This window comes from Acipenser ruthenus, chromosome 22, assembly GCF_902713425.1.
Source record: "Acipenser ruthenus chromosome 22, fAciRut3.2 maternal haplotype, whole genome shotgun sequence".
Classification (NCBI taxonomy): domain Eukaryota; kingdom Metazoa; phylum Chordata; class Actinopteri; order Acipenseriformes; family Acipenseridae; genus Acipenser; species Acipenser ruthenus.
In genome coordinates, this window is record NC_081210.1 from 4,678,707 (window position 1) to 4,691,164 (window position 12,458).

The following is a 12,458-nucleotide window of genomic DNA, read 5'->3' on the forward strand; positions in this document are numbered from 1 at the left end:
GGTCGCTGCACATCTCAAACCTCAAGAGCGCATCTGGAGGGCACAGCTCGATGATGTGAAGGCGCACTCCTCGGACTGGTGAAACAGACAGCAGTTAGGGGCTTGTGTAATTTGTCATAACGTGTACACTGTAAGAAATTTCTTATGTCCCTACCACTGCGTAGTCGCCTTTCACCAAAATGCACTGCATTCCACAACCATGTCTGTCCAATCTCATTTACCAAACCTCTGTCACAGTCTTTCACCGTCTCAGTACTCTGACGTCTCTCGTCAACCACGGGGGGGCTCACTTTCCTCCCTCTCTCTGTCTTCCATCCTTACCAACCCTCTCCAGCTTACCCCCTCCTCCTTTCAGTGATCGGGCTACGCAGAGCCACAAAGCCTGCTGTCTGCACCCAGCCTGGTCAGAGTGAAGATGGTCGGCGGTCCGTGCGCTCGCAGGTTGGCTCGCCGTTCACGGTCTGCCGTGATAGCGGCGCTCACCGTCTTGCTTGTGCAAACGCTGATCGTTTGGAACTTCAGCAGCTTAGACTCGGGCGAAGACCGAGAGAACGGCGGCTCCAACAGCCGAGAAAAGCGGGACGGGGTCGGGAGCAGCAGAAACTATAACCGAGCCGGCAGCGAGTACCGCGGGGATAAGCAACAACACCATCCGGCTCCGCAGAGAAAGGGACCCGCTCTACACAAGCAGCAGCCGGTAAGACAGCGTGTTCGCTTGAGATTTAAAAATAAAATAAAAAGGCCTTTAGTGTTAGGAGGCAATGTGTTTTTTGCTTTTTTAATTTTATTTTTTTATTTTCTTTGAACCTCTGATTTCCATTCTGGGTGTATTTTAGTATTTTATTCATTTTATTCATACATCCGCAATTTGGGGTTTATATTTACAGCAGTGATGTATATTCTGACAATACGTCATTGATTTGGATATTAACGTATGTTAGAAATGTCTGTAAACTTTGCATTTTAAATGACTGGGTTTTTGAAACCTGTGCAATTGCAGTGAACGTGTGTTTAGTGACATTGGTAGCCGGGTATGGTACATAATACTACAATAATTACATTTTTTTTAATACGATACCAACTGATTCTAGAAATCTGCATTTTTGGTAATAATAGGCTGGCATCAGGTACACGAGTAGGGGTTGTAAAGCTTTTTGGAGACGATGCAAATGGTTTAATAGTAAATGCATGTACTGCTGTTGTTGTTTTTGTTTGAAAAAAATACGATTTTTTTAACCCAATCAAAAAGATACAATGTATGCATATCTGAAACGCGGTGCCCAAAAGTACACTTAGTATCTACAGACGAGTACTGTGTTTTTGTGCAAAGGCTGCGCAATAGATATTTGCAATGAAACTGTGTTTGAATGGGATACCTTGGATCACAGTATTGTTGTGCATACATTAAACCAGAATGAAGCGATCCGTATGCATTCATATGCATAGACAGGATTGCTCACACAGTGTAGATGTATTGTATTCAGTACATATCCATCCAGTCGTTTCCTATGTGATAAAGACGCAGACGGTTGCCTTTTTGTCAGTCTGAGACATGCCCCTTAAAGCGGTCTTGCAGTACAATTGAAAATGGCTTGAACTTAATCGTTTTTAACTGTATGTAGTTGAACTAGCAAGGTCGTATTGATTAGTGTGCTTCTACAGGGTCTTTCAATATTCAAAAAAACCCGCATGTAAATCGAGGAGTAAAAACCAATGATATCGCATAATATGATAAACACTTGTGTAGGACTGATATGACGTGAAAACAGGCTAATAAATAGTTTGTCCGTTGTAAGAGGAGGTCGTGATCGCTCTTGAACCCGTGACTTTTAAAAGCTCTTTATTAAAAATAGTAGGAAAAAAAGCACGTTGAATTAATGATGTACCAGGAACAATTAAAATCACGCATTTAACAGCCAAAAAGCGTCCTAACAAACTTTAAGTACAATTAAATACAAATGTATTATTGTCGCCATCAGTTAACATCAGACACACCAACCTCCCGGATCATCTGTTTTAAAACTCTTAAAAGAAGACAAGGATGACTAGTAAAAAAAAAAAAAAAAAAAAACTTTAACAAGGGTCTCCCACCAAAATGCGTCTAGAAACCACAGGCATTATTTTTCTCAGAGTAGTTACATGTTTATTTATTTTTCTGTAGGAAAAATAAATAAATAAATAAAAAGCTCAACAAGTATCAAACAGTATTTTCCTCTTAGGACAAATTCATATATTTGAATGCTGAAAACTCCAGGGAATATGTGTTTTAGTAATTTGGGATGCATTTAGCTAACTTAAGTAATAGGGTTTATACTTGGAAATATTCCCAGGTACCTGCCTGCTCCAGAAATATCCATTTTCTAAACCTTGGGTTGAGCTCAGAACTGAGTCATGAAATAAGATAAATATTTCCCTTGCTTGTATGTTAAATCCAAACTAACCACCAAGAAAGCTATGGTGGCTGGATTGAAGATCTAGTATTACTCACTGTGGGCTGCTTACAGCTAACTTGGGACAAGGCCAGGAGGTAGTTAGATTCGGACGGAGAGGGAGCCAAATGCTAAAACGTATTGATGCAGGGCAGCACATATTGCATGGCAAAGGTGAGCATTTTACACAGAACCCCAAGAAACCGTTTTTTTAAATATGGTTTTATTTAATAGGCAGTGTCTCCATTTTCTACTAAATTCCACTGTGCTCCAGTACTGCAGACTGTCTAACCAGTGCACACAGTTCATATTTTGTACATGCACTACCGTTATAAAGCATGTTTCAGGAGCTTTGTTGCATTGCTCTGCCTCTCTCGGATTTAGCATTTTGCACACTTGAATACATTTAAATCTGTTTTCTGAGAATCCTCTTGTTTTTCAAAGCATGCCTCCAGTCACGTGAGACAAATGAGTGAATTGGCACTAATTTGTTAGAGACAAGTGTTGAACATGAATGTGTTAACAGAGATCAAATCTCTGCAGCTGAAGTGTCTGAACCCATTTCATGCTTTATGCTTATACAGCCCGGAAATGATATTCAATTTCAATTACCTGAATCTCCCGCTTTTGAGAACTGAGAGTGTTGCCATAGAAATTGAGTTTCTACTGTTATTCTACATAACTGTACAGCTGTGTTCAGTCATAATCTATTTATAAAAACAGCAATTACAACGTAAATAATAATGACGTCCCGTGGTAATTTCTGATGACTGAATGGTTAAAAACAACTGATAGAATACTGGCAGGCATTTCAAGGATAACATAATAATATAGCAACGAAGCCCTGTAAAGATGTGGAAGATTGTCATTCTATCAACTCAAGTGTATTTCTGACAGGGAATGTGTTTATATCTTAGCGATAGTAGGAAATGAGATATGACACACAGTCTTCAACATATTCAAAATGTCAAATTCAATTTCAACCTGAAGGCAAATGTTTCAACTGTAGGACCGTGAGACTAATAACCAATATGAGATTAGCAGCCTAATGTTTTATTTCCTTCCTTTAGTTTTTCCCTCCCTGTAGTCCTGCAAGTTTGCTGCATCATCAGGGTATGTGTCAGCAGATGAGACCAGGAGCTTGTGGCTACATGTTGCCGTGGGAGTTTTTCCATGATGAGAGAGATCGGGGAGTTGGTAGCATTGAACAGCTCCCTAGTTGGAGCACTGGGCTCAGTGTGGAAGATGGTGAATGTATGTAAGTTCAGCAGTGAACCAGTGGGTTCTGAGTTGCTCAGTATTGATAGTGCTGGGCTGTAGTGTATGCACGAGTAGTTTAGTAGGTGGCTGCAGAAAGTGGGGGAATACGGTTTGTTCACTTTTGCTGTTTATTTTTACTGTGCTGTGAAAATGCTTGGCATTGGTTCATAAGGCTGTAGTGTGGAAGTTAGAGGTCTGTTTCTAAGTAAATAGTTGTTTCATTCAAATGAGAACTATAACCCTCAATTTGTGTGCTGTGCAGTAGCAGAGGCACTTTCTATCCTGAAGCACAGGTACTGAATGAGAGAGCAGGGCATGGCTTTCTATTGATTAGGTGAAAAGTGTACGCTGTTTGTTTATAAAAGAGGGACGTTATGCACGAGAACCAAATTGTTCTCTCTGTTTCTGCAGCAACTGGCACTAAAACGCTGAGCAGAGGCACTGTGATACTTTATCTAACCTTTTGTTCCATGCCATTTAAAAAAAAAAAAAAAAAATCTCCTGTTTTAAATTGTTGTTGTTGCTTTTAGCAGAAAGACCTAAATACCAGACTTTCTGATAATCAAACTTCTGTGTATTATGATATACCTATACCCCTACACCACCACAAAACAATCTTGGCTCTGCCATTAATCTGATCTATCGAAAACACACCATTTTCATGGAGCTGCCCTGAAGCAAACCCTTCATAAAACCTGCCTCTGCACCCAGCACAGTGTACAGCATACAGTAGACCCTGTGTCCCTGTGCTGGAGTGGGGTGATGATGATTTTTGGGTGGAATTTCAACCATCGCCCACAGTAGTTTAGATGCCTATATCACTCGGGCAAATTCCCCCTTGAATTCCCTTTGCTCATTTCTGAAGACACAGTAACATCCTGATAACATCCTCCCACTCCTTACCCAGTCTCTGTTCTGTCTTTATGGAGGAATTAGTGTTGCGCTGGTGTGTGGTACAGTAGAAATGATGCAAGTGAATCTGGCTGTGAGGGGCACCACACGCTCTGCCTGCCTGTGTAATCCGTGCCAGCCTCCTCATGGTGGCTCGGTTAAGGTATGACGATAAGTGTGACAGCGAATGTTCGAATACATCTTTAGGCCCCCGCTTGCTTGTCTGCCTGCATGCCTCCTATGCTGTGATTCATGCTATTTTGTCATTATTGCCCTGCTGACTCACACATGCACACAGCCTGATTTGGATAGTGTCCTGCTTTCAAGTGTTTAATGCGATCAGCAGGCAAAGTCATAAAAATGCTGCTCAATTCTGGAGGTAAATCTAATGAAGAGGTTTTGAAAACTAACTGTGAGTCTGTAGCTGTTTTGTGTCATTAATTTATCAAACAGAAATATCTGTAAAATAATAAATAGGGGTACTACATTTGAAAAATAGGTATATCCCTTATTTGGAGCTATACAATTATTAGATAACCCAACTTAGCCAAGAGCTAACATGTACAGTCATTTGGTCTGTGTTTGTGACATGTGTGCATAGGTTTAAATAACTTTCACTATCCATTTATCCATCCATCTCGTTATCCTTGCTATTGTACTAGAGCACTGGAGAAGCTAAGATGTCATTGTGAATGTGTCACAGCCATGCAATAGGGTCATAAGAATAGTGTTTGACCTATATTGTACACAAGACTGTAACACGTCTAGGACTCATGTACCAACATCCAAACTGTAGCATTATTGTGTTTCTTGAGTATAGTCCTCAACTTTTTGTTTTAATACAGTGAATTTGTTATGTAGATTGGTATCATATTTTCAGATAGAAATTTACTCATTATTTAATAGTGTGTGCAATATTCAGAAAGTAAAGTAAATCCATAGAAACTGCACCTCCTCCATAAAACTGTTTCTTTCCCACATACAGCCTACTGCACAACCCCCCCCCCCCCCGATAAATAAGATGCAGAATTATACATTTTATGGGGACGTCTTGTTGGGCAAAAACTGAAATAGACAGCTGCAGGCCCTCATTACAGTGAGAATATAAACAGAGCACAGCTTCTGCAGCTTACAATTAGATCGCCTTTGTCTCCGATATAAAACAGAGTCTCTGTTATCTTGGTGTTTTCACTGAGAAATTGCAGATTAAAGGGTAAGATTAATGCTTTTCCTGTCTGAACGACAATTAGGTGATTGTGTGTGTATGATAATGTATGTACGTTTGTGTGCATGTGAGTGTCTGTTACTGTTGATATGTCTGATTATAGTGGCTGACTTACAAGGGAACGTTTGAACACCATCAGTGACAGTCTGCTCATTGAATTCAATTGAGCTCATCTTCTCACAGTTTAATCACTTTAGTAGTGCAATCAGGTACTTACTGTGCTGTTCTTTAATTCACATCTTTAAATGTATTGCAGGTGGTGGTTGTCTCTGTTTACAATGTGTGTCCCTGTTTCCCCTGACACATCAGCGGTAAAGACTAGGGACACGCCAAATATTGCTGTAAAAGTCTAGAATTATGTATCAAAGGTCAAAGAATAGAAAATGACTTTGCAAAGATACTCCGACAAAGTGGCACATTTGATATAACAGTTGATCAACTGCTTAAAGGTATGGATGATTTAATATTGGGCTAACTGGGGACATCCCTATTCTGTGGAAAAAGGGACGAAACCTTAAAGCAGAATTGTATTTTATGAATGCCTCCAGACTGTGTTAAGAAAATAAAATTACTGAAAAGCTTCTTCTTCTTCTTCTTCTTCTTCTTATTATTATTATTATTGAAATTATAATATCATATGCAGGTTTTGCTTTATAATACCACAAGAAAACGGGGCAAAAGTTAGGAATTGTACCTGTGTTGGATTCATGTTATATATTGTGCGAAGCATAAAAATAATAATACATGATGGACTGCTTTTGTAGGGAAAAATTTGACATAAGGGAGCTTAGAAACACGAAATCAGTATTGGAGAACCATTTGGTGGACTACAAACGATACAAACACATTACAATGCGATATATGTCATGTTAAAGAAGATGATGAATCACTGAGGAGTCTTTTGACCCCGTCAGTTAGAACCACTTAAGCTACAATTAAGGTCAAGGGAAAGTGAAAGGTGAATTGTCACTGCATGTATGTGCATGAGTGACGACTGTATATGTGCCTGTATGAATGATTGCGTGCTGTGCGTCTGCGAGATTCTTGCTCTGAGCCATGGTGCTGCTGGTGTAAGGGGCAGTGTTTTATGATACACTGCCATTATGGATACAGGCCCGGCTCTTTTGCATTCTAGTTTAGGCACTCACTTGTGATGTGCAGGGTTGCAGGTTCGTGGGAAGCAAGCTGACATTCGTTCAGACCCCTATAGGGAGGGACGAACTCGGGTGACATTTTGCAAAGACGTTTTCAGATTCAGTAATAGAAGCGAGGAGCTTATCTCAAAGCCCCTGATAGCTCAATCATTTCTTTAACCCTTTACGTACTTGAACCGCCTCGAGCAGGTCAGTGATCAGATCCTTCATAAGATCATATCTGGTTACGTTCAAAATGTATCTAAATGTGTCTATCTAATTGTATACATATAGCTAGAGAACGGCTCTTAAATTCAATTGTAATGAAACTTGGTTTGGACACTCTCTAGCATTTCACTGCATACAGTGGTGTTCAGTTTTCATGATATTGATCATATTCATTTTGTATTGACTGCTGTGGTTGGTGATGTGTATTACGAACACACTGGTAAATGCACCAGTAGTTCGAAGATGCAGTTACTCGGAAGATCGGGCTTTTTTAATACAGAGGTGGAAAATGAACAAATACCAGTAGAATTTAAGAACACTATTTATTAAAAAAAAAAATACTGCTGTGATTAATAGTCATATGACACTGTTTCCGTTGAGTGCCAAATCCAGTTAAAAGCAACACAAACACATACCGAAACCTATTTTGTGGAAGTGAGTTAGCATATACCTATTTCCGAGTTTCTTTCATACCAAACATCCTAAAGGTGCATTGCATGCATTAGTCACATTAAAAAATAAAACCCAGCCAAACAGCTGATTAAAAAGCCTTTGCTGTGCTTTCAAGGCAGTTTACTGATTTACTGTCCTGCTTGTTTTACACCTTTGGAGCATACAAGCCAAGGCTCCCACTGCCTGGGGTTTGCAAACGGTTCTTAGTTGAAAATAGGGTTTAAGTTTGTGCAAACAGTTCAGGTTTAGGATAATGAAAAGACAAAATGAAAAACCCCTTTTAACCCCTTTCCATTTCTTTGTTACAAAAAAACAACATGCACGTCCAGGAAAGTTTTTAATTTACTAAACCTGAAACTGAAAGCAGAAAACATCACCATAACAGCAGCAAACGTTTGGTTTAACATGCAAAGGCAAACAGTTTTACCATGATAGACGAGTCAGTTTTAATGCACTGTACAGTCCTCTTTCTCTGCATTTTTTTTCTGTAGGAAAAATCTTTCTAGCCGTCTGCTGAATACCTGATGGTCTCCGAACACCTCAAAAGGAATTTGCCTATCTGCACCCAATGTAGCGTTGCAGGGTTTGCAATACAATCTCCCTGTAGCAGAAATATATGCGAGTAGTGCATAGCTTTGTCCACTCTAGTACTTTGCATTTGTTTATGTGGGCTTTATATTTAAAACCCATTTTATTGTACACCACTCATCCCTTCTCCAGTCAGCCTCTTATGAAACAGCAGCTTCAGCCAGCCTTATTGGCTGAATCATGTCCCTCTGTTGGCTGCAGTCCATAGTGTGGGTAGTGGCGAGCAAGCAGAGTGCTTAAAGGGTTTAGCAGGCATCTCAGCAGTGGAGGCTGGCACGTGGCTGTCCCCTTCTGAGATGGTGCTTGCAGATTATTGCATTATCACACACAATCTGATTAGGGTTCCCTAAATCGGATGAGGTTTTGTCACACTGTATTGCTAGATTAATCAGATTTGTTTTGAGGTTTTTAGTTAGGGTACCAATTTACATTTGCACATGTCAATTATTCTGGTGCGCTTGAACAAGACCAACTGTACACAGTACTGCCCACTATAGTAATTACTCTTGGCACTGTACCAGCGAACATTTTTTAATGCAGCTTTTAAAAAGTAATTTGGTTTGCTGAAGAAAAGAGAAACTGCGGCATCTGAGATGGAGACGCAATCGAAAGGCTGTGTAATACTATAATATTACCAGTATAGTACTTGCTGAAATGATCAACGCGGGTCCGGCTTCAAAATGAACAATCATTTATTTATATATCTTTCTTTCTCTATCTGAAGGAGCACAAGAAACAGGAACTCTAAGGTAATGGCAGATTCTCCATCGCTCTCTGATTCACTAACTTACTCACTGTTATTATGGTCTGTGCCTGGTTTAACTACAGGAACCCCACTAGTGTAAACTCCAAAGTCCTAACTCAAACCTAAAATGAGCTAAACATTTCTGCCTTGCACTCATTTGCTTGTGAACGTGACAAAGTCATGTTGGCCAAATTAAACAAACAAGGACAATAAAGCAGACTGAAATAAAGTTCAAGGTAATTTACCCTTTCCCAGCTACCATAAACTGCAATGACTGTTGTTCAATACTGAAAATACTGTGCTGTACTCTGTACATATTTTCTTTTCCCATTTGCATTTGTAATATAGTAGGTGACGTACTCTGATGCTTTAATGCACAGTAATACAGTGTTCCCTGCTGGCACCTAGAAATTATAGTAATTTAACCACTAATTATTGTGAGTTAAATGTGACTTGCATTCAAGGTTTTTTTTGTTTTTTTTTTGGTGTCCGTATTTGGGGGGCGACTTGAATTCAGCGGCAACTTAAATTCACGTAAACACGGTATAATGTCCTTCAGATGTTCATAAAGCTTCAATTAATTAAGCCTTTGAAGGCTAAAAATTAGATGTACAATGATGTCCATCAGAAACCTGTAAAAATATGCTTTTTTTCACCAGCTGTCAGATTTATAAATAAAAATACAGTTTTTAGATTACATTACATTTATAATGCCACCATAATCGTTTGTTGGATTGCATTGGAGCATTTGATAGCACTGAGGAAATCACCATGGATTACAATCACCTATCATTCCCAGTGTTGTAAAATGCTCTAATAAAACCCTGGGGTTTTGGGCTTACCATAACCATAGACATGCTCTAGACCAAGGTTGGCCAACCCTGGTCCTGGAGAGCCACAATTCTGCAGGTTTTCTGGGTATCTTTAAATCAATGGCTAAAGAGGAGGAAGGCCTCGAGGATACTGGAGTTTGGTCTGTTCTGGGTCAATGCTTCTTGCCTAACTCTTTAAACATCTCAACAGGAAAACCTTTGCTGTCTTAAAACAGAATCCTTTGAGCACTTTATAATAAGCGATGCATTCTACCAAGCAATTTAACTTCCCTCCCAAAACAGATCATTATTATATTCCTAATAAATTAAACTGCTCAGTTATATATACTCCAGGTGGCAGGGTCAGGATTAGGTCACACAAAGTATCCTACAGGATAAGAGCAAATATGGTAAACTAGTAAGTAATATAATACAAGCTAATCTGCAGAAAACCACAGATGAGGGCGATTGAGTATGGCAGCCTTTAATCTCTGGAGGCTGGGGTCAGGAGAAATGGGTCTAGCGGGCTCCGTTCACAAAACTGCGTTGCAGTTCTTTGTTTTGCGCAGGAAACGGAATTGCAGGGCTGGTGTTTTGGGTTTATTTAAAAATGTCGTTTTAGATTTAACATCCTCAGGGTGCAATACTTATAATCTGTAGACCTGCTTGCGTTGCCTCACTCCTCTTATGCAATGCAGTCCATTGCCTTGAGATTAATATAGTTTAGGCACTTCTGTGAACCACTTCAAGGTTTTTATATATATATATATATATATATATATATATATATATATATATATATATATATATATAAATGAATTGGTAATGGGTCTTGCATTTAATCATTCAAAGAGTAAACCACGCTTCAATTTAATTAATACATTGCTTTGACACAACAATATTTTGCATTGTATGGCACCCTTGCAGCAGAACAGTGGGTTAAAATTAAGTCATAGCAGTGAACATATCCTACTGCTGTACTGAATGATGCATTGTTCATTTTTTCTAGTAGTGATTTTTATTAGATTGCTTAACAAGCCAAAGCTTTACAGAATTACCTATATATATATATATATATATATATATATATATATATATATATATATATATATATATATATATATATGTGTGTGTGTGGGGCGGGGGTTGTGAATGTACACATTTGGGGCCATTATCAAACACATTACTGTTTTAAAAACAATATCTGTAACCAAACACTACATAGATACTGTGCTGTTGCACTGAAAATGTGGAAAATGACTGGATACTCTGACTAAGTGTATTCCATCCCTCTCCTATTTGCCAAAGCAGGCAGACGATAGTTGGCTTCAGGGTGGATGCTCAGCTGAGTCAGTGCCTCTCAATAGAAGGTAAAAAGAGCAGTAAGTGCTGGAAACATTTTCAATTTGAGATCAGGCATTAAATGGTAATCGACCAGCGCTATTGCCTCCGTCTTCTCTGAAGTGGAGTGACAGGTAAGAGGGAAGCAGTGTTTTTTTTCAGCCCTAAATCCTAAATCTACTCAAATCCCCAACGTAATTCCTTTCAATCCCACAGGTTTCCAGGCTACTTAGTGCAGCATTGGCTTGGTGAGATTTAACTGTTCATTGACTGCTGACCTTATAATGTAAGATTAATAAATCTAAGGTGCCGAATACAGTACATAATAAAACTGCAGTAATAACTAAAAAGTGTATAAAATGTATGAAAAAACCTGGAGAACTAAAAGCAGTTTGGAATGCAGGTCTGTTGAGTTTGAACTGCAACACATGAGGTGATCTGCAGTGTTGTCTTTGAAATACCTACATGTAAAATACAAGCAAAGACAAAGCTCATTTCTGCGCCACCACCATTGCATTAAAAGTAGCTCTGTGTATTATTACTGTGTTTTCTGCATAGTGAAGTTACTGTTCTTTCAACAAAAAGGGAGGTTCTACAAGAAAAAGCTGAATTGCCATGCGTAATAGACCTGCAGCAAAGGAATGCCCCAGTTATTATTAGCATTATTTTTGTAGGTCCTAGCAGTTGCTTAGTTAGCTACAATGAATATTAAAAATGGAATGCACACATGCTAACAGGAAACTGCAGCCTATATTTTATTTTTATTTTACCCTGACAGAACTATACTTTTTAAATAATGTACCTTGCTACAATTAAAACACTGACATTGCCTGGGACTGCCTGTTCTTCGGCTGCCTGAGAGCTCTGACACACAGCCTCTGTGCTCTACTCTGCTCAGTTTGATTTATTTGAACTTGGATTGCAGGCTAATGTAATTTTGACCCCGATGCTGCCCTGGATACAAAGGCGCTGTTATCTAGGCACTGCGTCATTCATGTTTGAACCATTGCACTGCTGCCTCACACTGGTGCTCCAGAGTTAGGGCCGGGCCCCCAGGCTGCCCTTCGCTGCCCTCATTCCCTGCCAGCTTGACTGACCGCCTTGCGTACTGACACCAGCACATGATATAGGCAGGCTGCAGTTTACCAGCACTGCAACCTGTAACCACAGCTATTGTGGCAGAGGTGTGATCTGAAACCATGTAAAAATGTCTAAAGCCCTTTGTACACACAAGTAAAAGCAACAGATCACAAGGCCTGGTAGCCTGCCTGCCTGTCTGCCCACACAGCCCATTTGAGCTTGAGCTTCATGATAGAGGTGGTTTCGTGTACATTAAGCTGCCCAGGGTGCAAG

At 39.6% G+C, this 12,458-nt stretch overlaps 1 protein-coding gene across 2 annotated transcripts in view; it reads left to right on the forward strand.

The window, feature by feature from the left end:
• Positions 1-210: 210 nt before the first annotated feature.
• The window catches only part of LOC117431041 (xylosyltransferase 1-like), a 50,892-nt gene continuing 38,644 nt past the window's right edge, over positions 211-12,458 (forward strand). The window contains exon 1 of one of the 2 annotated variants that reach the window (XM_034051626.3): positions 211-697. In XM_034051626.3, the coding sequence (XP_033907517.2) occupies positions 416-697 (282 nt within the window). In that variant the 5' untranslated portion in view covers positions 211-415. The remainder of the gene's footprint in view (positions 698-12,458) is intronic. The other variant, XM_034051624.3, reaches the window with a different exon arrangement.